The sequence below is a fragment of the Aplidium turbinatum genome, chromosome 6, assembly GCF_918807975.1.
Source record: "Aplidium turbinatum chromosome 6, kaAplTurb1.1, whole genome shotgun sequence".
Taxonomy (NCBI): Eukaryota; Metazoa; Chordata; class Ascidiacea; order Aplousobranchia; family Polyclinidae; genus Aplidium; species Aplidium turbinatum.
The window spans coordinates 20,075,924-20,103,237 of NC_137477.1; the positions used below are offsets into that span (position 1 = coordinate 20,075,924).

The 27,314-nt window shown below is 36.4% G+C and overlaps 1 protein-coding gene across 1 annotated transcript; it reads left to right on the top strand.

Moving 5' to 3' along the window:
- Nucleotides 1-5,264: 5,264 nt before the first annotated feature.
- Nucleotides 5,265-27,314, top strand: LOC145771866 (uncharacterized). Its single transcript, XM_082583612.1, has 6 exons — nucleotides 5,265-5,823; nucleotides 20,916-21,186; nucleotides 21,449-21,595; nucleotides 23,559-23,635; nucleotides 23,751-23,851; nucleotides 24,166-27,314. Exons 1-6 carry the CDS (start codon nucleotides 5,348-5,350, stop codon nucleotides 25,419-25,421), a joined length of 2,328 nt encoding a protein of 775 aa, XP_082439738.1. The 5' UTR covers nucleotides 5,265-5,347; the 3' UTR covers nucleotides 25,422-27,314.

Genomic DNA, 27,314 nt, shown 5'->3' on the forward strand with positions numbered 1-27,314 from the left:
ACCCGACCTGGAATCGATCTCAGTTCTACCAGCATCAGAGCCGAAGGCGAAACCACTCTGCCACTGAGCTGGTGAGTTGGAGAATAATAATAATAATGTTATGGTTTTATTTATTGTCGCTCTACAACAGCTAAGGTCTTTTAGCGACAGGGCTCATTTTTAATTTGTATCAGGTTTACGATGTTATCACATTATTACCCGACTCATTCTCACTGCGCTATGCAGGATAGAACACAATCGGTACCGTTTTTAAAGTCTTCGGTTTGACCCGACCTGGAATCGATCTCAGATCTACCAGCACCAGAGCCGAAGGCGAAACCACTCGGCCACTGAGCTGGTCATTTGTGAGTTGGAGAATGCCGCATCGCTGTCAGGAAAGCGTATTTAACAGCGGCCAATTAAGAAATCATGGAAAACGCGTAAGGCAAAATGTGAAACACAAGGTACAAACTTAAAGGGCAAGTTCTCAAATAAATTAAAAGTTTAAAGGCACGTTTCCAATATTACAGTGTAGAAGACCTCGTGTAATGAGATCTTTTTTTCATGCCCCGATGCTTGGATTCAAGTATGGGACTCACCGTAACCATTAAAACCGCTGTTGTGTTATTAGTTGTTCCTAGATTATGATATTCCTGACCCCACAGTGCATAAGATTCAACACAGTAGGGACTAATATTTAAATTTTTTGGCCATTGCTATAGCAAGGGCACTTGACAACTGAATTTTCCAGATAGTAAAGTTGCCGTTTTTACATCGCAAAATCAGGTGACGCTGAGACGACAAAAAAAGAGCAACTTTAGATATCTTGGTATGGATCGTACGTTCGCCTTTATCATTTTCCTACAAGTTGAAGCCAAATTGCATGGAAAAAAATTCTTTCAATTTGCATGTTAATCTGTTGAAACAAGTATATTAGCATGTTAGCTTACAATAAACCTATATGTTTCCAACAACTTCAATGAAGCACATGCCAAACAGCCAATGGCAATAGCGATAAAAGAGTGCGGTAGTTATTTTACTTTTCCTGAAATCAAAATAGATTTTCATATGAATTACCTCAGCCGTTGTGTATATTGATGATGGCTTGCAAAAGCAATTATGTTTATCGCGATTACGTCAATCAGCTTTCCGTTTCAAGGAAAAAAATCTTTATTCAATATCTTCTTCGTGGTATGATGAAGCCTACAAAGTTAATCCGCTGATGTAGTAAATTAAGTTCGTACACAATCTTCTGACGAGTCCCTCGGTGCTGCAATCTATCAATTATTCGTCAAATCCTTTCCTAAGTACGACCAAACTGTAATAGACGATTTAATTGCATGCTTTCGGTTGTAATCACTTCCCTCAATAAGTTGTAGCCTATTTGTATTTACTTGGTCAAATAAATTGTGTTCACTTGGTCAAAATGTTTTAAAAAATCATTTTCAACGATCAAAAATTTCCTACAGTTGGTTTCTGAAAGTGTTATAGAAATCCTTCTCAAAATTTACAAAGCATGAAAGCATTCATGCATTAACAATGAAATTAATTAACGAAAATTTTGCAACAAAACAGTTCTTTGTGGAACATGGTTGACAAGCAACTATAATCAATGAATTTAGGCATAGTAGCCAAGTGTTGTTTCGACGAAGTGTAGGCTTCAAAGGTACAGTTCTCATGCTGTTAGTAACAATAAAAACAATCTTCATTCGCTCGAAAGAAAACGAAACTATGTTCTTCACTGCAAAACTTACGCCAATTCGACACAAGCAAAATTAAAACGCAAATTCGACAAAGGTAGTTTTGGGTTGAAATGAAATATGTTTGTTTTGAATGCCCTTAAATTACAAACTTTACATTCCTGTTAAACCACAAGAAGTTTGTGCCCGCGAAACAATATGTTATTTTTGCATTAACTTAACATCAGTAATAGTAAAGGTAATGTAAAATTCAAAGCTAGATCGTGCGTATTTCAACTACCGTGCTAAAACGCGAGGATACTCGATACTCATGAGTCTTAACCGGAATTGCTTCAACGTCATACTTTTCAGAAAGTGTTCTTCAAAGATTTTAATCTACAAGCCAGTATTTGTCGATCCATCAATTAGCTCCAGTCAGAACCGGCGGCTAGATTGCCTCAGCAACTGGCCATTACTTAAAGTATGCATCAATTAGAATTAGTGCTGAACAAACGTTTAATTGCCGAGATAAAAGATCTCGTTCTTGTGAGGTCGTCATCAAACAAGGGGTCTTGACGCATATGTATGCAGTCGTGTGCGCGTAAAACAAAGGTTTGCGCGGTTTTTGTGGTTGTGAAACGGCAAATTATTTGCAATTAAGTGGAAGTCAAATTCAGCCATTGCATGTGCCCTTCATTTATCCACGTCATAACGCGAGCTATTGCAACACAAACTGTTCATCGAAGAAATAGATGCAGTCAGGAGCATTTAATTGAAACAACGACTTTCTTTGCAAAATTGCATACAGCAAGATTCGGTGGTTGCCTCACCTCATTCGTTGACGGTGGGATGGCGCAGCTGATGAGGCGCTGGCTTTCCGATTATACGAACCCGGTTCGACTCCTCGCTTATTTAAGCTGGTTGTTGGAAAACATCGCTCACCTGTACCCAAGGTGTAATAAACAGGGTGAGCATAGTTGCTGAAAAAAAAAGCGGCAAAGATAAAAGAACTGGCCACCCTACTCTCGTTAGTGCCGAAGGCCGAGTTGAGAACCTTTATCTTCTGATTCCCCAAAACTCAATTACTGAGTGTTGGACCTTAACTTTCATTCACGCAAAGAAGTGACGACGACGAAATCAAATTATATAATCTGGCAGCACTAAAATAATCTACAAAGTAAAATAATACTGGTCCAATAAAGAGGCTTGAAAGATTTGGTGCTCACAATGCAACCTAACTGTAATTTAAATGAAATATATAGAAGCTTTCGTGACCAAAATTTTATCGAAACGGTGATGAATATTTCCATTGCAACTTTAGCTTGACAACACTAGTGATCGCTGCATGCTTGTGGAAAAAGCCCCAAGTAAACAACTGAAGTACTCTGATCAGTCACCCATCGAAATGCACTGAAGACTCTCAATAAAAAATTACAAAATCCATGCTAAGGTTATTTCCTATATAGGCTATCATACATAAAAAAATAAAAAAAAAACATTAACAGTATTCGGACCGCAGGCTTACTGCCTACATGCATAAGCTGAACAACTTTAAAAAACGTATAACCTAACTTGGGTGGCAAAGAATTAAATAAATTTGTGTTCAAGCAAACTGAATTCGCACACATTGAGTATTATTCATAGTTTTTTAGGTGACAAATCTTTTTAGTTTTGTTAAGGACATCCGAACACTTCAGTTTCATTATGCGATTGAAATCAAAACAAAATATAGGCTATGGACATCTCAGAACACAGAAAGCAAAGAAATCTCATATTGCATTGCCTCGTGCCGTATATTTCTGATGTTTGCCACCTCAGATTTGAAATTAAAAACAAACCTATTTTGAAATAGAATTTTGTCTTATTTTGACCAAAAGCTTTTTTATCTTGATTGTGTTTCTATTCATTTTTGAAAGATTTATTAAAAAAACAAAGAAAAAATGATATATTTTTGGACAAAATAAAAACTGAACGAAATCACAATTTTGAAATAAAAATAAACAAAAAAGGTAATGAAATGAAAAAAAAAACAAGACGAGACCTAGCTTTGAAACACAATGAAATATTTTTTGTCTCAAACAGCCCTTTTACGAAATAATATCTCAAACATCGTCTTGTTCAAAATCTGTACAATTACGATTCAAATCGTTTTGCAAGCAACGTTAAAAGCGCAACCCTTTACAAATAAATAATTTATTATTGTCCTCACCTATAAGCTAATTGCTAACAAGGTGACAAACTTACGAAGTGTCAGATCCTTAGTTAGATCCACAAGACAAGTTTTGAGGCGTCAGTCAGGCTGTCTCTCATCTCTAGCATTACTTTCATCTATCAAAGCTCAATTTTACGCTTGACTGGCTATCTTTTCATACGTCACAATGCAGCTACAGCTATCTTATTGTAGCAGTTTAAAACTTACAACAAGGTCATGGCTTTGTTGTCTCAATAAATACCTTTGTATTACAGCGTTGCATTCATGTTTATTCACCAGTGTCGATTTTAACCTTGAACTCAAACGAAACGTGTTATTTGCGTAATCTACAAATCTATATGATGTTTAGGAATAAATAAAACGTGGAACTTGCCATACAAATCTACTAAAAATGAGATTGAAGGTAAAACTTCGTCAGATAGATTTGCGAAACAATATTTAAATAGTTTGTGCCTTTACAAGCCATGTTCACCAATGGCTTGTACAACAACCAGCACCCCCGTTCTCTGTGTTAAAGTCTGGACCTGGTATGACAGTCTAACAAAATTGTTAGTCTTTTCTCTCTTTCTGAAGAGCTTTCAGAATTTCACACAAATCCGATGGATGCGACGAAAGAAAAACGTTTGTTTTCCGCATGAGCGAGTCCAAACAAATCTACCGCGATAAGTGTGGCGTCTACATCTCTAATATAAACAAAGTGCTTCGCGCTGTCTAGAGATGTGAGAGACTTCAACTGGCTCAGAAAAAAGATCGAGCTAATGTGTTCCCTCACAACTTCAACGCTGCGACTACGATCACTTGTGCTGGCAGCAAGGCGAAAAAGGTTCGAGCACAGCACGAGTATATTTTCATACCCCTATATAAAATAAAGGTATAAATACCAGCGCTACCTCATTGAGTGCGGAGGTTTTCAATTTATAATGATGAGCACACAGCTGTAATACAATGCTTATCATTTATTTCAAAAACCGTTCTACAGTCCAATAGCAGCCTATGTTTTTTTGCTTGCAATCGAGTTGTTGCAGGGTTAGAAGAAATTTTATGTAGTGCAAAATTTGTCATTAAAACTTTTAAATAAAAGAATTGCAAGTAACCCAAATAAACTTAACAAAGGTTGTCAGGACGATATAAACAGGCTACACATGTTTACAAATAAAACTCCTCTGATGGCTCTTCTCAAAAGATTGTGGCAAGAGAAATTTTTCTATATTTTTAAGAATTGACACAAAGAGGTTCAAATATTATGTTTACATAACTGATAACAATTTTTTTTTATTGCTAATTGTACGAATTGTTCACGAGAAAAATAGCTTGTTTATTTTTGCAGACGGTGTAATATAGCAACTAACCCTGTTCTGCAGTATTGAATAGTAATATTGCAGGAAAGCACTGACTGTATCAGACAATTTTGGAAATTTACTGAAAAATTCCTTGGCATGATCTGTATTTAACGTCTTGGATAAAAAATACTTTCTGAATGGTTTTAGAAGAAACAGCAGCTATTTCTCGTTCAATCGAATCTGCTGAACACGAACAATCGTCGTTCTTTCATCATTTTCTCAACAAAGAGATGTTACACGATTCTGTGAAACAGGGCCCCATTTCCCCACTTCAGGCTGTAATGTCGGCGGCCTACAACCCGGGAGGAATAATGCAATCCAGGCCAGGAATGGAATTGCCATTTTTTGTACCGCCATACCTTCCCACTGCTCTATCAATGTCTCATTGTGCGTCGTCGCTTATGCTTTCGAAAGGCATAGTTTCTCCGTCTGGCCTAGGACCGGCATTTGACAGAAGCATCGGCGGGAATTCGAGTCACGATTTATCGCAAGGAAAACTTTCGGAATCCGATGACAACGAACCTGACGATCCGAAGGTCGAGCTTGACAATAACAAGCTCTGGGAAGAATTTCACCGGAGAGGCACGGAGATGGTTATAACAAAAACAGGAAGGTATGAAACTCTAACTTTACGATTAATAGTCCCACCTATTTACCTCACGGTAAATTCATCACCCAAAATTAAAATGAAATATTTCTTCAGATATCGAACATGAGTTCAGCTAGCATTGATATGTTGAAAGCACAAGTCACCTTTCCCGTTTTTAGAAGTATTTTATCAGTAACGCTTTTCCTACACTTTCAATACGATTGCAATGGAGATGATTTGCGTTTATAGCATGGCAGAGAACAGTCTAGCCATGTAACATATGTTTTACTGTCATTGGCAAAGTGATGTAGTCTAAAGTTGAATTTTTTGCATTCTAGTTCAATAAAATTACAATTTTCGCTCCCAGGTGTAAGTTTAGGCAAGAATAAAACATATTCTTCAACGTTGCTTTATGCAATTGTTTACATTTAAGCATATTTCGGCAGTGTCTTTTGGAGCATTTTTAAATATTTTTGGCGATATGCAAAATATATCAAGGAAAACATTCATATAAAATTATCATTTTACCAAATACTCTTATCTTCGCTAAATTGCGGACTTAGCGTTTGATTTTTTTTTCTTAATGATTGAAGATCTGAACCACATTGTTACAACGTAAAATATTGTGCAAGTTTCATTTTCACTTCTTGTAAACTGCTCAAACATTGACAAAGCTCGGCCAACAGTGTCACTTTTGAGGCTATATGACGACACAAAGCCTTACACCTGTTTCGCGCGTGATCTATCCTAGTTTACAGCTCCACATTGAAAAGTTGTGTGATATTAATATTGCAATCTGCGTTATGAGACAGCTGGAAAGTTACCAACAAAACAAACAGGGTACAATCCTCGAGGCCACCTGTACAACTTTCGTTTTTATCTTAAGTTGTTCGCAAATAAACTCATCAGATGGAAGAAAATGACATCTTTAAAGAATTTGGAACGAAACCTCAAGTCTGATTTCGTGATGGGGATTTTTTGAAATCAGTAAAGCTTCTTGCGTAATGAAGTTGAAACTACAACGATAGATTTAGAACTAATTTTTTTAGTCATGGCATGCCATGGAAGTTAGACGTTTGATCTTTATATCCGTGTTGCTGTGGAGCAGTCACAAAAGCCCCATGCGCGTTTCATTTGGCTCCTTGTTTCCTTCCAACATGCTTTGTATTTTTGGAGATGCAACGCTTTGAACTCACGAAAAAATCTGAACTGTAAATGCCAACTTACCGTGATTACTTCATCGAGAACGTCAAAAATGTGCATACTCGTGTCTGCGCTAAAATTTGTTATTTTGTGTAAATGTGAAGCCACCGATCTGAAATCTATCTAGATGCGAATTTGTTAGATATGCAGCCGACTACTCTTTGTTGATTCAGGAAACAATGGAAAGCCAAAAGGCATGCACAATTGCACAGCCTGCTCGGTGGGCGAGCTATTCGGCCATTTTGTCAATAACTGGTCAAACAAAAACAATCAAAAATCAAATCTCTTTATTTTGAACTTCGTTGGCAATAAAACAGGACAGTATTTTTCAGATTCTGAAAAATATTTCTAAAATTTGAAAGAAAAGAACTAAATAATTTCTTGTTAGACAAAATATAGAACCACTCCACGATTTCCTTTGGACGTCATATCAGGGTGATTAAAAACACCTCTTGTTATTTTAATACTGAATATGGCACGTTCTACAAATTCAAACACTGCGTTCCATTAGTTTAATCGCTATAACAAAATTAATTGTTTGCGCGTTCCCGGCCGTCGGTGTCACGATCCGTTGATTGTTCAAGGTGCGATTCTGAAGCCAACGGAAGAACTTTGATGACGAATAACTGACAACAAAAACACCCAATAAATTTATTGTTTACCAGTAAAAACTTTCCTATTTTTGCTGATTTTTTAATTAATTTTTTTTTTACTAGAAACATTGCAAAGCCTTTGCTAAGCGCACAACTGCATTCGTGCACCAACAAAAATACTTTAAACATCACACTTTTTCATTAAGTATCGTATATATAAAGTTTTATGAGATTCTAACAGAAACTTTTTTGTAGCCTTATGCAGAATTATTTTCGCTTTACATTATTCATAAATCAAGTGTAGCAAAACCGGGACACTAATTTACCCCATTCCGCAAGATGCTATTAACCAGACCTATCATTTAATCTTAATTGTCACCATATTCACAACTCATTAATTTGCAGTGCTTAATTTGATTGCTGTGTTACATATGATTACAGCATTGTATGAAGCAAATGCCATCAAACGGTTCAAATGACTTCGTAACATTCAAAAAGGCATAATTCCCAGCTATTCAATTTTTTGTATTAAATAACAACTTGGGGCAGATGTGATGTATTCTCTAAAACGTGACCAGGACACACGTAAAAACCAAGCCAAAAATCAAACTTTTTACATTGATTCAAAGTCTACAGACATTGAATCAATGTGACATGGAAGTAGTGTGCGTTCTAGAATGAAATTGCATTTTTGTATTTCTCTGTCTTATTCTTACGTACTGAATTGTTTGAGGGAATCGCCGTTTATGACGCAAGCGTTACGTATAGGAGCACAGTATATGGTTTATTTCTAGAATTTCAAGCACGTTTTCATACAATTAGGTGACACGGAAAAGCAGATTAGAAAAGAAGACATTAAGTACAGAAAAATAGCAGGTCTTAGTTTTTACCAGAAAAAAATGAAAAGTTAAAACAGAAAAAAAAAAAATATATTTTTCAGCAGCAAACGTTGCCTCTTTGTGTATGGTTAATAAGAATTCTTTGTATCACAGTTGAGGGCTGCTTTCCTGAATAACGAGAAATTCTGCAAGTATGCCAAAATATTTTTCAACGTTCATGAGTTTGGTGAAATTGCAAGCCATAAATATTTGGTAAATCTTTTCGATCATGTTGTTGCGCAAAACGCGTCGTCAGCGTAATTGTTAATCACAATCGTTAGACGATTACAATACAAACTACCAACTTGGAATTAACAACAGACCTATACCCTGTACTACGTTAGGTTTAATAACTGTTTTGTACATGAAATACGAGATTAGACATGACAAAGTATTAAAAAGTTGTTTTAGATGAAAGGATAACACCTACCGACCTACTTGCTTTTTTAAATTTACGTCTCTACTAAGAAACACATTCCCCTTCTTGTCTTTATAAGCTGGCTAGGGTATTCTAAGATACAATTTTGGTAGAGAGGTCGAAATATTTTAAGATGGTTGGTAGGAATATTCTAAGATGTCGCAAATTTTTAAGTTTGTATTCACGTATTGAATCGGATAAAATTGACTTCTTTGAAGAGCAAGATCAGGCGATGTAATTTTGTCATGGCGGCCCGAGCTCAAAGATATCTCTCGGTAAACACAGCAACTAGCACTTTTTAGACTTCAGATCGTGTTGTCTCATTTATTTTTTATTCGATTCTATAAAAATTATCACGTAAATGCTAATTAGCAAGTGCCTGTGAATCTGTCAATTACTCGGCAATTTTAGCACCCATCTCGACAATCTTTATTGTGTGCCGCATTGTAGGTGGAACTTCACATTAGACAAAGAAACTGTGATCAGGAAAACACTTTCGAAACATGCAAATTAAAAGTTGTACATTTTCAATTTTCGTCTTGCAAGCACCTCATCATCTTTTGAATATATTGGGTTCAATCCTCTATCTTTAGTTGAAGTTTTTGTTAAGCAATCTTCAATGAGTTGCATATACCCTGACGACATTACAAAACATTCTTCCTTAATACTAAAATGCTTCAAATTTATATCTTATTCAACCATTCCACAACGGCATAAAAACTTTATCGAGGTACTTTTATAGCTATTGAAATAGAATATTGAAGTGGCAATTTATCCACACCACTCCATAGATTTAAGAAATGTATTTCTATAATCATAAACTCAGCTTTGACATTACAAATAGAAAGCTGCACTGCAGCATATGGTGGTTGTTGATCATTACCAAGTCATGCAAATGCCTGAAGCATAACTTATTCCGCCAGCGTTATTGACCAGAACCAGAGAGTTCAGGGGTACAATTCGACCAGGGCTCCGGATGATTATAGGAACCAGGAACCTTCTTAGAGATGGCGGAAACTTGTATTCTTTTAGATGTATTTTACGCTGCAGCAGCCCGGAGATCGCATTGGTAGTGGGTCCAAAATATCTACGCACGACCTTGAAACCGATGTGAACAGTCATAAAGCGTTATTTTGGAAAGCTAACTAATAACAACACTTGCGAATTAATTATTGATAGCATTTATGTTGTGAATGATAAACAACGTAAATTTTTTACAATTTCAGAACCCCGAAATCGATTGCGCATGCGTTTGTAAAACTGCCTTTGCGACTCTCTCTTGAGTAAACACCTCAAACACAAAGTATTGTGTAATCGTTTACAGAGCGATAATCTGTTTACTTACTCGTTGACACAAGCACTCGTTAGGTTTAAAACCCGAAAGGCTCTTGTGTTTAATTTGACACTCATTCATTGTTGCTTTTATCAGAATGGCGCCAAGCTGCCTGTCGCCCTGAGCAATGATAGATGGAAATGTGTTATTTCAATCTGTAATTGTTTTTCCTGACTTGCTGGAGTAATTTTGAGCAGCATCTACATGCAAGTCTTGCTACAAAGTTTCTTTTTGTTGCAAACAAAGATAAAATTGAAATTGTATAAAAATCCATGGATTGATCTTCCAGAATGACTTTATACTTTCCGGACCTAAAGGTCTTTTTTAGAGCTTGGTGTTTGGATACATGCTGTTTAGTTTTGGATTGCAAAATAAGAATATATAAAAACTAAACTTTTTATCTTTTTAGTTTGTCTGAATTCACAAAATAATAAAATAAGAAAAAATAAATAAATATATAATTAAAATAAACTGCCTATGAACACTTGAAGAGCGATTTCAAATTCATAACGACGCCAGGGAACGGTCTATTGAATTTTCATTTTGACTTTAAATTCGTTTTAAAATTGTCATCTAAAGAATCTTTTCTAATAATGAATCATTTTTTGCTGCATTAGTCCAATAAAGTCATCACTTGCGTCTTTCACCAACAAATGAATTACAATACGTGTTATTTAGGGTATTCTTTAGAGAAATTTTTTCAGGAACGTTGTCTACGGTAAATTTACGTCATTGCTTATAAATATCGTATAACATTATTTTGCAAAAATAAATTTGGTAAGGCAGACATTTTGCTGCTGCAGCACTTTGATAAAGTTGTCGAAAGCGACATTAGACTGTCGGAAATCAGCAATGACGGTAAAAATGTTTACGAAAACGTGACAACAAAATGTGACCAGTTCTAGTTAAAAACATTCAAATTTTAACACTTCCAATAATTTTCATGACAGTTTTTGTAAGCTTTTCTGTGAACTATCAAGTCAAATAAAAAAATTTCAAATAATTTGTCGCAAACATGTTTTCAATAACTGTAAGCTGAAATTGTCTCCATTTGTCAGCTCATTGCAATAAATCCTCAATCCTCATCATAGGCGGCGAAATCATCCTCCTTGCAGAGAGACAGCCAAAATAACAAACGAGAAAATTCTTGAACAAATTAAACCGGACATATCCCTAGAAGCTAGAATCGTCAGGCAGAAACTTTCATATTTTGGCCACATAATGAGAAGCAAATCAATGGAAAAAGACATCATGCTTGGTTTGGTGAGCGGAGGAAGAGGAAGGGGGCGCCTGAAAACAAGATGGCTTGACACGATTGTAAATGACAGTGGCATGGGAGTGCATGAATTGAAGGAGGCTGCGTGGGATCGAGAGATGTGGAGAAAGATGACGTATAGAGTGACCGAGAGTCGTAAACGACTGAACGGATGATGATGATGATGCAGAGAGAGTCGGAAGAGTTTATTTATTCGGTTTCCATTTTGATTGACCGCATTTTGAGGTTCTTCCTACGCGTGTCGCCGAGAAAGAGATTTTCAGCTGTCTGCTGCAGAAAGGCGAGTTAGACAAACGTCTTTAGATTCACGATGTGCATGCACATTGAACAATTATTTGGATAGATGAAGTACATGGTTGTAGCTAGCACGGCCCAAAAACTCAAAGGATGCATTTAGTTTAATTTTGTCTCTTTGTAGATGTCACCAATCATGCACCAATCATCACGTCATTTAGTATTCGCTCTTTCTGTACGTTCACTTTCTTTGTCTACGTATTGTTTGTACGTACATGTAATCGGTTATTGGTCACAACATTGTTCAAACTGAACTATACATTGAAAATCTGATGACCATAAATAAATATCAAGATCTTGGCACTTGATGGCAGTTTAAAACTTGCCAAGTTTGGCCTATAACAAAGACCGTTTTGATTGATCGGCGCCACTCAAAACAGATAAATAAGACAAGTTTGCTCTTTTGACGGGTGGATTAAAATAAGCTGGTTGCGGCATTCTCTGTCTTCGGAAACGTAATATCTCTCGCAGTAAACACCCAATCAGGTGTCAATCACGTGATTACGTCATAATAATGATTCTATTTGCCAGAATGCAAAATGACTCGAACAAAGATGTTGCCAGTTGAGATTGTTGGGATCACGCGTGGACTGCAAATGCATATATTCGATTGGCATCGCGAATATTGCTGAGTAAAAGATTATTTTTTATACGTTATGACCTGTTCGGGTCAAAAACAAAAGTACCGGTATGAAATGCTGTATTTAGCGTGTTAACAAAAAAATGTTATAGCTGTTTTCGCTTTAAAACATGCAGCAGTAGTTGTTTGGGGTAGCAAATGACATGCCTGTGGCTAGCTCAACTACAAAATCCAACTTCTTCATGCGTTCTGACAATCAAAGCAACTTGTTTGCAAGTCCATACCAAGTCCAGTATTTTTGCAATGCTTTATGTCAAAAGTTTTTCAATGTGGAAGATGAAGAATTGATGCTTTGCTTCCATCTCAATACAAACATTTAGGTCGTTAAGGAGAAAAAAATCGATCTGTTTTTGTGTTACTTAAACTTTATTACATTGTAAAAACAGAGTTGTGGATCTTCCATTTCTTCACAACTGATGTTTTCGAGAACAGGCGCTTAAAAAGAGCAGGCTCTCGTGTCTGCGTCCTGGTTTTAGTTGTTTTATCTCGTACAACTGACGCCAATGGGTGTCTAACTTCCCTGACGCCAAACCCTTAATCGGTCATTCTATGAAGGAATATTTTGGCGTTTGCAATGAAATTGTTTATCTTATTTGGATGGTTTCCAGGATCATACTGTCAGTGATTAGTCTTGATGTAAATTAATACTTTTTGCTTCATTTTTGTTTGTTTTGACGCCACTGTTGCTGTGAATATAAAAGAGTAGGTATTGTAAGTAACTGCAGTGTACAAACCAAAGCAAAGAATCATTGACGGAAATAGTTAAGTTTCAACTACATAGTTTTGTAAAACTACATGGACTTAAAGTTTGTGTCTTCAGCAACAGTTGCTTAATATTAAATATCCGGAATATTGACAAGGAGATTTCTGTATCTGCTCTGCTACTCTTAAGGCGAGGGAGTACATTGGTCAAAAACCTTTAAACTTTTAAACAAAATCAACATTCATCAGCAACTAAGGCAGTGAAATAATCATGAGATTTATAAAACAAAAGCCTTTTCTTTTTCTAAGTCTTGATATGTCAACAATTTATAGCACTTTTAACGTGATTTATGCTACATAAGTGCATTTATAAATTAAACGATAAGCGCAGAACTGCTTTGCGCATGTTTAAATCAACATTTCTTTTCTCATCCAATCCATGACATTTGTTTTTGTCGAGGAAGGCGCCAACACTAATTTGTTTACTAATTTCATTTTAAAACCTAAAACAAAGATTCGAAGCAGCACCACCTCAGACACGTGAAACAGATCCCCGTTTGACATCAATACAAAAACAAACAAACAGACAACTGGAGAATGCGAAGTTCGGACAAAAGTTGTTCTCACTATGATTATGACAAAATATTAAACATGCTCCTTTCGCACGGGTTTATCGACTCTAAGCACAACTTACCTACTTATTAGGCCGCCGTTGTTTGGTGAAGTTTAACACTTGCCACGTCATAATGACAACATTGTAGGAGAATTCACAGCAGCAATTAATATGTGTTGATGTGAAAAAGAAAACATCTTATTCACCTTAATGCTCAAATTTTGTAGAAAATGTTTACAAAGACAAAAAATGTGTGCTATTATGCTCAAGCCGCCACTGGTTAATGATTTTTTTGCAACAATACACCAGTGTGGCCATTTTATGTTCACTGCACGGAACGTGTTGATAACCCAAACCTATCCAGGGTTATGGATAGGCTACAAACTCATTAAGCATTGAAAAAGATGTTATCAAACTTTTAAGAACGATGCACCACTGTTTTCTCGTTTTAATCAGACCAATACAATGTTGCGTCGGGACAAAACTGCGCTATTGATGTTGTTGCTGTACACTTGCATCTTTTAAATATTTAACAATGTGGCACTTTGCGACTCTCATGGACACTTCTAAGAAATATGCTATTGTTTGTTGATTGCCGTAAGCAACGCATAATTTGATTCCTGATTTTTATCAATGAAGTTTGCAAGATGCTGCTATAAAAAGTTACTATCCCCATGCATCTATAGGCTTTGGCAATTTTGAAAGCATTGTGATAGCTAATAATCAGGTGCTGTGACTATTTTAAAAAGTTAAAAAGTTTGTATACCAACATGACAACGTTCTAACATGCACAGGTCTAATTTTGGTGTGGCAGTCTGTTTGGGGTGGAGTAAGTAATTAGTTCAATGAACCCAACGGTTACTGGGCATACTTGAGATTTGTCTGTTTTGATTTCAGCTTCCTTCTTGCCATAGGCTAGCAACTTTCGTCACCTAATCATGATATGTTCGCACATTTTGTTTAGCAAAGTAGTTATTTCGTCAAAAGACCAGTAAGCAATTAGCATGTTGGCATTATTTATAAACTTATTACCAGGCCTCAATTTAATCAAGCAATAATATGGTAGTTAATTTTTCGACTCTCAATAGCAGGGTTTTAGGTGGTCCTAAAAAATTGCTCGTTTTTCAATTTCATACCATTGGTTTAACTATATCCGTGATGTTTGCTGCGGTATGTGTCCCCACTCAGCCACCTCAGTAGGCTATGTTTTAATTCCTCGAAATCCTATTGTTAAAGTGCAAACGCGACTTTGTCGCCCCAGTATAAAAGGGCCCTTGATTGTCATTGTAATTATGTGATTACTTTCCATGGATTTCCTGCTGTTTTCAGCACGACAGATGTGAAATTAGTCTCAATTTTTTTGTTTCTTTGCTCTCCCGGGATTTCTTGGCAATAACTTGCAGCCAGGCATCTTTATTAGCACTTTGTCGTCAGGTTCCCAAAGAAGTCACAATCACGCCTTGTCAAAAATTCGAATTATACTCTCTGTCTTGAATGTTGCAAAACGATAAAAGTACGTTAAATAGACCGAAAGTGTTTGATTTCGTAATCTTGCACAACTTGTCGCGCCAAGCATTCTAGTCCTTGTCAATCCACAAAAGTAAAGTAAGTGATTTGCGTCAGAAATTACTTAAAAACTAACATGGAAAGCGTCAACGTGTATACCCAAGAGATGCTGCTGGCGATTAGAATGATTAAAAACATATATTGAAAATTGCCTGTTTGAAATTGCCCACATCAATCGCGAAACAACTTATGAACAAGGTAATTACATTTCTCAAGAAGTCCTGGTGACAACCTTTCTCGTTTAAACTTGAAAGGTTTTGTCTGTAGTTTATGTCCACATTATGATGGCTGTAATAATAGAACAGAAAATGCCAATTAAGATAAAACTTTTAAATGGAGGTCAAGAAACCGGGTTTATTCGTTTTTGAATACTCAAGACACGTTGAAGAAATACGATCAAATTTGTACAAGAAAATAAATTGTAAAAGTTTGCACCGTCATGAAGAGCATTGGTGTCGAAAATTCAAGAAAAAGAATTTTGTTGTTTACATGAGTTTGCAAACTAATGAATGAAGGTCGAAGGATTTTTGTAACTTAAACATTTGTAACCAAGTTTTGTCGCATGGAGTCAGTAACTTGATGTGGAGTAGAGGAAGTTATTTTTTCTAAGAACTACTTTAGCTGCTACGTTTGAGTCTCCTACAAGTCACCAGTTGTGGACTGAGCAGTGAGCATTGTGAGCAAGCGACAACTAAGCAAGTGACCACTGAGCTGGCAACATTTGAGCAAGTGGCTCAAGTTGGTAAATGATGAAACTGAGCAAGTAACAACTGAGCAAGCCATTAATTGGCATGTCACAATCAGCAAACTCAGTTTGGCAAGTGATGACCAAGCAAGTGCGACGTGAGCACGTAATTCTCTTGGCAGTAGCTGGAATGTAATTGCTTGAAGCACTCGCTGAGTGGTCCGACGACCCTACGTTTTGGCCATGGCACATCACATCAGTATCTTTCAGTTTTCTCACTTTTCTCACAAACAATGTTGATAACTTTTTTGCGCCCGATATCAGATAAAAACAATGATATAGCTTTTCGTATGAAACTGAATACAAAATAATAATAGAAGATGACACGCTTTCACTTGTAGAAACTGCTCATTGTCAGGTTGTAAAATAAACAACTCTATGTTCTTTATGAATATCCCTAAACCACTTCGCAAAAAAAATGTGCCTTCTGTTTGTGGGATAGCATCTTTACGCTTATTACTTTACGTAAGTAATAGAGGCATTTATGTAAAATCAAGACTAATTTGTGGGAACATTGAAACACTTGTAGCGGCAACTTTCTAACGTGTTGCGACCTTTTATCATTTACCATCTTGCCGCCTGCGGTTATTGTAATGCCGCAGATTGCCAAATTCAAACCGTTTAAGTCAATCACGAATGCAACTTAAAAACTGTAACTGTAAAACGTCCAATCAAGAAACCGCAGAAGGGCTTATTATGAACTTGCATTTGTGCCGCTTTGGCTTCCCCTAAACGGAGATTTCCTGTAAATTCTTAAATAAAATCCCTTCCATAAGGAAACAATGCCTTTGTGAACCGACACATTAGTGCAGAGTATTTTATTTTTAGCCTTAGCAAAAGGTTTGCCTCGAAATTTCACAGAGGCAATACATAAAGTACACATTGGCATTATCCACCCAGAAACTTTTGAACTTTGCCATTAAAAGTCAGTGTTGCAGCTTTTTGTACTTGCAGACGCCGACCAGGTCAACAGTCAAGGGTTTATGCTTCATCACTATCTTTTCTACTCTACTTTTAAGGCACAAAAAACGTCAAACTTTTAACACTACAATTCTACCTTGACACTTCTGAATGGGTTCGACGCCAAGGCGTCAATGAATGGTTCTTTGTGGCTGAAATGAGCAACACCATTTTAACTTGAATACAGAATTCAATTTTAATTTTTTAAGACTGTTATTAGATTCTTTCGTGTCTCTTCTGGTTGGTTTGTGAATGATTGACAGCTGTGAGATGATTGACAACCACAAAAGCTTTCTTACGTTTCGTATGACGACATCTTGACCGATGTAAAGCATTTGTCGTTGTATTAAAATAGTTTCAACAAGTGATACATTAGAATTTGTTGCTGGCACTGTTAATGTACTGTAGAGCCCAATCCATATGATAAACAGTAAATGCGAATGATTTTTACTAACTGAATTTTAAATGTTATCGTATTTGACGCTGTAAAAAGTCTAAAAACATTGGTGTGCCATCTAAATTTCTTCATTAAATTGCTGGTTTTGGTGACTAAATATCCGGTATTTAACTTTGCAATGATTGCTTCGTAGTCTCTATTAGTATAATTACCATCCCATGTCATAGAATAGTTGTGCTTCAGCTTACTGTCGATGCTGCAGAAATCAAGTTTAAGTTTTCTATTGAAAAAGCCCGAAGGGATATGATAGCTCTTCAGTCAGTTTTATATGGACTCCACGCCTTCAGACATTATTCGTGTCTATATATCTGAAAGAAATATATAATAGTCACTGTATAATAAACTCACTGTATGTGTCTTTCGGAGTAGCCATGAATAAGATATTTTGAAATTCTCTATACTTGCAATACTTGCAAAAAGCTTTCTCAATCTGTATTGCAGTTCACATTTTACATAATAAAGTTTAACATTTTTTTTTGCGAACTAATGGAAGTAAAATTACCACACGCGTTGAATTGAAAATAGATTTCTTTTGAGAATAATTTGCAACACTTATTTTGTCTATTCACAATCATATATGACGACAAGGTGTCTCGCCTTCGTCACCTCGTTCATGGAGGTTACAGCTTATTGATCACATGACATGCATTGTTTACCTAAGAATTTGTCCAAATATTTAAGCCACTTTATCTTAAGGCGATCAACGAATTCACGGGTAACTTGAAAGAATAAATGGTTTTACAAGAGGTGACACGGCCCCTGTGTAACGGTTAAATTCACTTACAACAGTTTGAAATGTATGTTTTGACACTTTAGCAGCAATTGGAAGTCAGATGATCTTTTGGGTAAGAATCAAGTCGCCAACGGTACAAAAAAACACCACAAAAATTTTGCCTTGCCTGGAACGTTGTGTATCCAAAAGTGTTCACAAAAAAACTTTTGTATTTTGCTCAACTTTCTGAGCTTATTTTTAAAAGTAAATTTCTCGTGTAAGATTTTGTTGCTAACAGGCAGGTTTAGTGTAGCAACTTTTTTGTAAGCATGTGGTTTGCGTTTTGAAGTAGGCCACTTTTGATAGGCGTATTTATTTTGCTGTTGCGTGTTGCGCGAAGAATAAAATAATATAGATATATATATTTATTTTGGGAGTACATACGGTAAAACAAATTCACTTTTTTTTTTTTTAAATTACATGACTGTTAAAACTGTTTTTCAAACTTTACTATTTAAAAATAACGTAGCCTACCACAAACAGCAATTAATTTTCTTTGTTCTTTTTGGATTAAACTGACCTGTTGCGACAAAAATAAACATTTGCACATGGGAACATATCAATATTGGAAGTTTTTGCGAGTTGGAAATTGCAATACAAACCGCTTTATCGAGTGAAGCACAAACAAGCTGTGAAATGACATAAAGAAATGACAGTGGCATGGGAGTGCATGAATTGAAGGAGGCTGCTTGGGATCGATAGATGTGGAGAAAGATAACATATAGAGTGACCGAGAGTCGTAAACGACTGAACGGATGATGAAGAAGATAAACAAGCCATGGATAACCAAAGTGAAAGAAATAAATGAATTTAAAACTATAATCCGAAGTCCAATGGAAAAGTTTACGATCTGGAAAGCTTTTATCGCCATCGTAACTTTTGTGACGATTGTAAATTAACGAAAAGTCCATGGTTTTCTCGCTTTATCGTGTGCGGTCTAACGGTCAATAGAATTTGATTGTATTTGCAAAGCCTCCTACTGTGAAGTAATAAATCTGAAAAGGACAAAGCAGAAAAGCAATAGACTTTCTTTGTTTCGACTACGTCTGTAATTAACTTCAAATCTTACGTAGGCGAAATCATAATTCTTTTTCTAAGCCCGATTAAGTTTATTAACAAACAAAGAAGAGAAAATTAGAGAAACTTTAATTTGGCAATAAATAACTATAAATAATGATGCAAATCTGCGATCAAAATATGTTGAAATTGCGCATTGTGAACATTACTTTTTTTATTAGTCCTGATGAAGTCGCAATGGACTAACATGTGAATTTCAACAATAAACAATAAAATTTATGTTACTGCGCAATTACGACTGTTCGTGCTAGTTTTTTCGTGTTTATTGACCGTGTATCAACGAAATATATTGTGAAAGTAATGCAAAGCACACAAATCAAACTCGCCTTTCACTTTCATTGTATTTTTTTTTTACTTTTTGACGCAATGTATTTGTTCAATGTAAATGTAACATAACTTTTTGTAGTGTCTTTTGGCAAACCATCGTCTTTACATTGGCATTACATTTACAATAAACCAACAAATAATTATGGCAATCAAAGATTTTTTAAATCAACTGTTCATCACTAGCTGAAGACTTTTGTGTTGTGTGTATTTGTGATACAATAAAGTCAATTTATTTCCATTTTGAGCTTGTGTAATTTACCAACTGCTAAACAAAAGAAAAAGTAGAAGTCGAGCCATTGAAACAGCAACGACCAATTACAGAGACAATGCTCTCTTGATTACATACGTCATTCAACTGATTTGTGAGTAAACTGTGGCCATTCATGCGTGAAAAGAATCGTCATAAAAAGGACTGTTATGCCCCTGCTGACAAAATGCACAGATGACCGTCTAAAAATCGTTGAGATTTAAAATAATGCCATTAAATCATTTTGTTTCGTGTGTCAGGTCCATGTTATCCTTGTGAGAACCAGATCTTAGTAACACATGCAGTTTTGTCAGTTTTAACCAAACTATCTATTCATAAATTCAACATCCAAACACGATATTTTAACGTCATACAGCACCTCGTCTTCTGACAAGTAACGCTGCTGGGACTTCGTTACAAAACAGTCGTCCTGTCGGATCAATGATGTCAAAGCTTGCTTGTCTAAACAAATACGATTATATCGTATTGTCTCCAGTGGGACAGCATCGAATTTCGACTGATCAACATCGGTGACTTTTCTGCACTGTCACCGTGTTTAGATGAGCGGTTTGCGGTCGGTCAAGCAGAAATACCGTGATGTGCATACCAAATCTTTAAATGGCGTTTCATTGACATAAAATTAGTCAGGATATGTCATTAATTCTATTAATATTTTAAGAAGATGTTCACAGTTGAGAGGATGATGGTTCAAACCTGAACAACCTCTATGTTGAAACTTCAAGCGCTCCTTTCAAAGGAGCTTTAGTATTGTCACCAAAACCATAACAACCTCAAGAAAACATTAATACTTTTAGGGTCTTCAAATACAGTAACTTTTTATTTAGCTGCAAGTGATCGCTCAACCAACTCTATAGATCAATACAAACAAATATTTGAACATCCACAAAAGCTTCAGGTTTTACAAAAATATCTATAAACTCTTTTTCTTATTCTTTATTTGGTTTCAAATTCCACAAGGACCGACAGTAACCTTGTTCATGATTGTTGGTTTCAGGAGAATGTTTCCTTCGTTCAAAGTGAATATATCTGGACTCAATAAAAATGCGAAGTACGTGATGATGATGGACATCGTTCCGGCAGATGATTGTCGCTACAAATTCCATAACTCCAGATGGATGGTGGCAGGAAAAGCGGATCCAGAACTCCCGAGGAGGATGTTTCTCCACACTGATTCTCCAGCGTCTGGGGAACAATGGATGAACAAAGCCGGAGTTTCTTTCCACAAAGTAAAACTAACAAACAACATCGCGGATCCAAGTGGACATGTAAGTTGTTTTGTTCCCACAATGAAAAAAAAATAATCAATTGCGTTTCCTTGAACTTTACACCGTGTGGTTAGAATATGTGAATGTCAATCATGAAAATGAATTAACAAAATATCAAATAGTCAACCGCTACTTTAGTGGCGGTTGACTATTTGACTATTTAGTGGTCTTGTAGCAAAATATAAACATTTACCTACGTTGAAGGGATGTGGTAGTAGTGAATACGGAATATGCATTTTCAACAATTTTTTGACGATTTCAGACTGTTTTGAATTCAATGCACAAGTACCAACCTCGATTCCATATTGTGAGATGTGGAGATCTATCCAAGCTCTGTTATTGTTCTTACAGAACTTACGTTTTCAAAGAAATGCAGTTTATTGCTGTGACTGCTTATCAAAACGAAAAGGTAGACAAGAGATTGCTTGCCTTAACATTTTTTATGGTCTGATATCCTCTAATTACTAATTACAAACGCTAAGGCTTTGTAGCCAACATTCGTTTTATTGTGGCGTAACTGTGACGACACCATTAACTTCCGCTGATTATTAGGCCGACCCGACTTATCTTTCTTGCTATACACAAGAAATATCCATATCAGTACCATTTTTTCAAAATTTTTTGGAGTGTTTGTCTAGATATAAAAAGATTCGCACTGCTAAGCACTGCCGACAAAATGATGCCAAATAAAATTGGAATAGTATTTACACATTCGCATAGATCGCGCATTAAAAATTTATGTAAATTGCCGCTTTGTAGTTTTTGCAAGTGTTTTTGAAACAATCGGGAAAAAGCTTGATAACTATAAAGTAGCCCACTGCATTTGGCTGGATTAAAGAGTCTTGATTTTTTTTTGTGCATAAAAACTATAGTTTTGTTTATGTCTCTCCACGTTCAGATGTAGGCATATTTTTGCAGCACGTTTTAGTGAGTAGCTGAATGTGTTTATCGCTTGAAGGTTCAAAAGCTTTTATTTACTTCATTATTTGCAATTAATCTGGTTTCTTTTCTCGGCATACTTTGTTAAAAAATGCTTTATGAAGCAATAAATAAAACCTCTGACCAATTAGCACTCTACAATGTTCTCCGGGGACTGTCGCCATTTTGATTGTTTGCATCGAATTACGAACTTGTGATAATGCAGGAGGCGACACGAAGTCTCGGTACCCGATTCTACACTTAGAAACAGAAAGGGTGTTGCCCAATTCTGAATTATCTCAGTACGAAAGAGCAAGGAAGAACACTTGAAGTTTAAGATTAGATTGCAAAGATCTCTGTTATTTCTGGTTAAACGCTTTCAACGTCACTGTAATAAACTGATGCGCATAATACCACGCAGTTTCAGAAAGATTAGCTTTAAATTTTGACCCCCTCCAAAGAAAATGCGCAAACCATTACACGATCGAAAATGACAATCGATTCAATGTCGAACAAATACTCGTTTTGCGCTTTGCATCGTAAAAGCGCTAGGAACTGAAAAAGTCTATATATTTTCTTAGAGTCGAATCTGAAATAAGGTCGAATCTTACGTAATCGTTACGGTTCACTGCTTTGTAGTGACGGGACTTGGGCTTAACCTTGTCATTATTTGCTCTATCAGCTTAAACGTTCCATAAGAACATGGGATTTTTCGCTGTGTTTATTTTCTTAATCGTATGCTTTACTTGTAGCATTTATTTTGTCACAAAGCCAGTCTTTCGAAGCATTGTTTGTTTAAGTTGCAACTAACGTCTGGCTAAAGTCGTCAAAATTCTATGTCCGGCGTCAGAGCGACGGATTGGAACTATTATCGCTGTGAACGCTGCATGGCTTCGACGCCACGGTCAATTCCGCTAATCGCACTTTATCCTTGTAAAATCGCTTCCCGTGGCGCTATCAGTTGTGTTCCAATCACGGCGACGCTTCGCCAATATGGCCAAAAGCGTTGGCATGAGAACGCAAACTCGATCGACTTGCAAAGGCTTATTATGGGTCGTTGAATTCTAGAAAAACGCCCTTGAAAATATCTCATTTAATACACGTAGTACTTTGAGGAAGTACTTCTTAATTCGCTTTAGACTCTTCCAAACACTTGAATTAGAAATTAACTCCCCATATTTAAAGAAAATATTACGATTATTGGTGAGACTTTCAGCGCATAAACAGCCGTACCTTGGTTTTAAACATCAGTGCATGCAGAGCAGACAGTCTCAGTGCAGCAACGCAAATTGGAGACGAATAAACAAAAAATACTCCAATTCTGGCTAGGCTATAATTTATCCTGTAGGTTGTAGTGAAACAACCTATTTCACGTTGTTATGTTCACTTTTTTCAGTTTTTAATCCAAACAATGAATGTCGGTAAAGAAGATTTAACCTTGCGTTTTATTTTAGATCACGCAGTTGAAAATTGACCACAATCCATTTGCAAAAGGATTTCGCGATTCAGGGAGCGGAAAACGTGAAAAAAGGTGATTTATGGCTTGAGGTTCATTGTTTTCACTGTCAAGTCGCATTTCGACAAAAATATATAAGATTTTAATTTTGGAAGAATTTAAACAATTTAACACATTCTGCTTCCAACAGGCAAAACTTCCATCCAGACAGACAGATCGCCAGCAAACAGCTAAGTAATGATAAAGCAGGAAAGATTGAAAATGATTCTTCTTCACATCATCACAACAAAGGTAAGTGTAAGATTAACTTTTTAGCTTTCTAGAAGGAAACTTTTATGGGTATATTAAAATGAGATTTCTCCTATTTACATGCGACATGACTGAATGAAATGAGAGTATAACTACCATAACAATTCATGTTTAAAAAACTTGTTATGTTTTCAAAAGTGTTTCAGCTTCAGTAAACGTGCCTCATTATGGTCTTGCATCAATTTGAATTTCTGAGAAAAATTGATTTTAAAATTGCAATGTCACCAGTACATGTCTAAAGTATTCTATACAGTCAAAAGATGAAAAAAGTTTTAATATTTTTATTATTTGCATAGAGCGCAAGTCGTCGATGGATTGCGACAGCGAGAAGAGAAGAGTGTCTTCGCCTTTTGGAGAGACGAGGATACCGGAACAGAATATCTCCAGAGTTTTCTGCAAGGACAACACAAATCCTGCAAATGAAAACAACAGCCATGACATACGAAAATCCTACAATGAAAAACACATGTCGAGTGGTTTACAGGACGTACAATTATCTCCTTCACACAAAACAACCGCCTCTCCTCCTTCAAATGGCGTCAATAATGCATCTCCTAACAAGCGTTTGAAAGATGATTCACCGTCATCCAATATAACGTCACACACCCCTATTCACCCATCACCAGTGGGGTTAGGCAATTTTTCCAGTTCTTTTTTACCAAGAGTACCAGCTGGTTATCCCGTATTTCACCCATCTCAAATGGGAGCTCTTTCGGCCGCAATGGGAAGCAGCAACCCTTACTCTCACCTTAGTCATATGTTTCACCCAGCCTTGTGGCAAGCGGTTGCAGGAAATATGCCGAATCCTCCGCACGTCCATGCATCTTCGTCATCACCGACGTCGCCGTTTTCAGGTGGAATGGCTTCAAGACCAAACCCATCCACAATAGCATCTTTTTTCCAAAGTCCCCACGCTTTGTCCGCATTAAATCCATACGCTGGTTTCTTTCCTTATGGGGCTGCCATGGCAGCAGCAAATTACTCTGCTGGATCATCATCAATAACCTCACCAGCCAGCCGACTAGATTCGTCCGAGCAGTCTTTATCTTCTTTTTCCCTTGCCGATCATATGTTTAGGCAAAACTCGTTGAAAACAGTTGGAGATATCCCCCTAAGCCAAGTTTTTCCTAGAGTCCCATCATCGCCTGCTAACGCGACAACGCATCACTCACCAGGATCTACGTTTTTTAACGGAGGAAAATCACGTTTTGCCCCGTATCCAATTCCGCCTCAATTTGCATTTAACTTTCGATCCCCTTTAGAAGCAACAAACTCTCTTGATAGATCAAGTTACATGAATATCTCTCGACAAGGGAGATTGTCTGGAACTTCTTCTCCGCTATCAGGATGTACTTCTCCACCTGTACGAGTGAGATCAACATCTGAATCTTCCGATAGCGTCAAAGCATCCAGCTTACGTGTGGTCAACTCCAACAAACCCAGCACGATCACAAACGCCGTGCAAGAACTTCGAAATATCGAGAACATGGTTTCTGAGTTTGGACGAGCTCGCCATTTTAATGACAATAATGTAATAAAAATGACCCATTGATAACAGCAACCGTTGCATTGAATGAGAAGCCCGTAACCAGCTAGGTTTGTACGGAAATACGATGATGAATGCTTATAATCTATAACCCTAGGAGTGTTCTTAAAGCAAGAATATTTGGAACAAAGTTTAATTTTACCTAAAAGTCATAATTGCTTTCGTTTTGTTTTATTTAGAAATAATTTTTTTAGTAAAGAGTTTTATTTGGCAAAGATAACGTTTAATAAACTGTCAAGTGATCCTAATGTGGTCGAGCGCTATGTTAAAATAAATTAATTAAATTGTTGATGATGTATTACAAAGCATTGTACTCTCTTCAACATTTGTCATCCACTAGCGGCTTGATTTTAGTCACACGCAAGTCTTCTGCAGGCCTAAAGACAGAACATGTCCGATATTTTGATATACCGTTGCCATGAAATTCTTTCAACTGAGATGACAAGGCCAGAACCCTTTCTCTCTTTCTCTCTCTCACTCTCTCTGAAATCTTACAAGTGATTTTTACTTCATTGATCACCAATTCATAATAAGCTTACTTTTGAATAAATTCATGAGTCAAGCCAGAGAAAACATTGATATTTCTAGTGAGACTTTCCTTATGCTTCCTTTCTTTTGTGACGGCTTTACTGAACCAATATAGCTTCCTATTTAAACTGCCGGTTTAAGTAGTGCTTATTTTAAAGTCATCACTCATCATATGCAACGATTGTGTGTTTTTTTGTTTGACCGAATATTTTGAATGTTGTAGAAATTTTACTTAAAAGGAGTTTGCAATATTTGAAAAAAAATCTCTTCTTAAGTCGTGGTATACCTCAAATGCGAATTCGTTTATTATGTATCCACCGTCTTCATGAAAAGCAAAGATATCCTTTGATCTTTGAAGACCCTTGACTGACTTTTTACTTATTGGAATCGTTGTGCTTAGTCTAAAATTTTATTGAGATGCTTTGATTGCTTTAAAGTCATCAATGGAATGGTGAAAAGAGGTGCAAAACTTAAACCTATATCAAACGATGGATGTCATCAAGTTTGGTGCCAGGTGAAAGTCCAAACTTTTATTATTCACAGGATTTAGTTTCATGGCCATTCTTCCCGATTGTCAATATCTACAATATTGAAAGCTTGTTACTGTGTTTTTTCAGCCAAGTATCCAAAAATATTATATTATAAAATCAATATTGTATTGAGACGTTTCCATTCTAAACAACACGCTGGATTCTCGCGCATGTGTATATTTAAATATTGTCTTATTTAGTTCGTATTTCGACTAATCGTTTTGTTTCCAATGATAGTCCTTATACAGTATCCACTTTATTTCTTGTTGTGGTGATCGTCGTTTCATAAATTTCGAGGCAATTCCGTTTGATGGCGAAAGGTTAATACTTCCTGCACAACCTAAAAGTAGTTTTTGTTTCGTTTGAGTTGTGTCATCGTTTATTTCCATTTTGTGCATGTAAATTGCATCACAATGACAAGTATTTTTGTTCCTAAAATTGTGTCATTGTTCACACATGTAACTTTTTTTCTACACTGCTGATTCTACGTTTGTTGAGATGGAGTTGATGCCATTGTACTTCGTAGCAACTGGATTTTGTAAATTTTAACTTAATTCTTGTGAATCATGTCAATCAAGTTGTTTCAAGTTCATCCAGCTCCAAAACTTGGCATTGGTTGCCTGCTGTAATCACTGAACTAGAACGTCGTCGGGTCAGTGAACCGAAACGCAAATCAATGCGGTGGAACGCGAGTGGGCAAAGGACGAAACAATTTACTCTTGAGTGCAATGTTGATTATGCGTTTTCCAGTATTTATTAATTTGTAAGAATTTGTGCAGTTTATATAAGATGAGTTATTACAGTACGTCGAAAAAGCAATAAAAGACACTAAAACTGTCAA

What these genes read in the sequence shown, in the direction of transcription:
- LOC145771866 (XM_082583612.1), top strand. Translation starts at nt 5,348, where the DNA reads ATGGTTTTAGAAGAAACAGCAGCTATTTCTCGTTCAATCGAATCTGCT. An exon ending in GTTATAACAAAAACAGGAAG is followed by an intron (nt 5,824 to 20,915) that starts GTATGAAACTCT and finishes TGTTGGTTTCAG; the next exon opens with GAGAATGTTTCCTTCGTTCA. An exon ending in TTCACATCATCACAACAAAG is followed by an intron (nt 23,852 to 24,165) that starts GTAAGTGTAAGA and finishes TTATTTGCATAG; the next exon opens with AGCGCAAGTCGTCGATGGAT.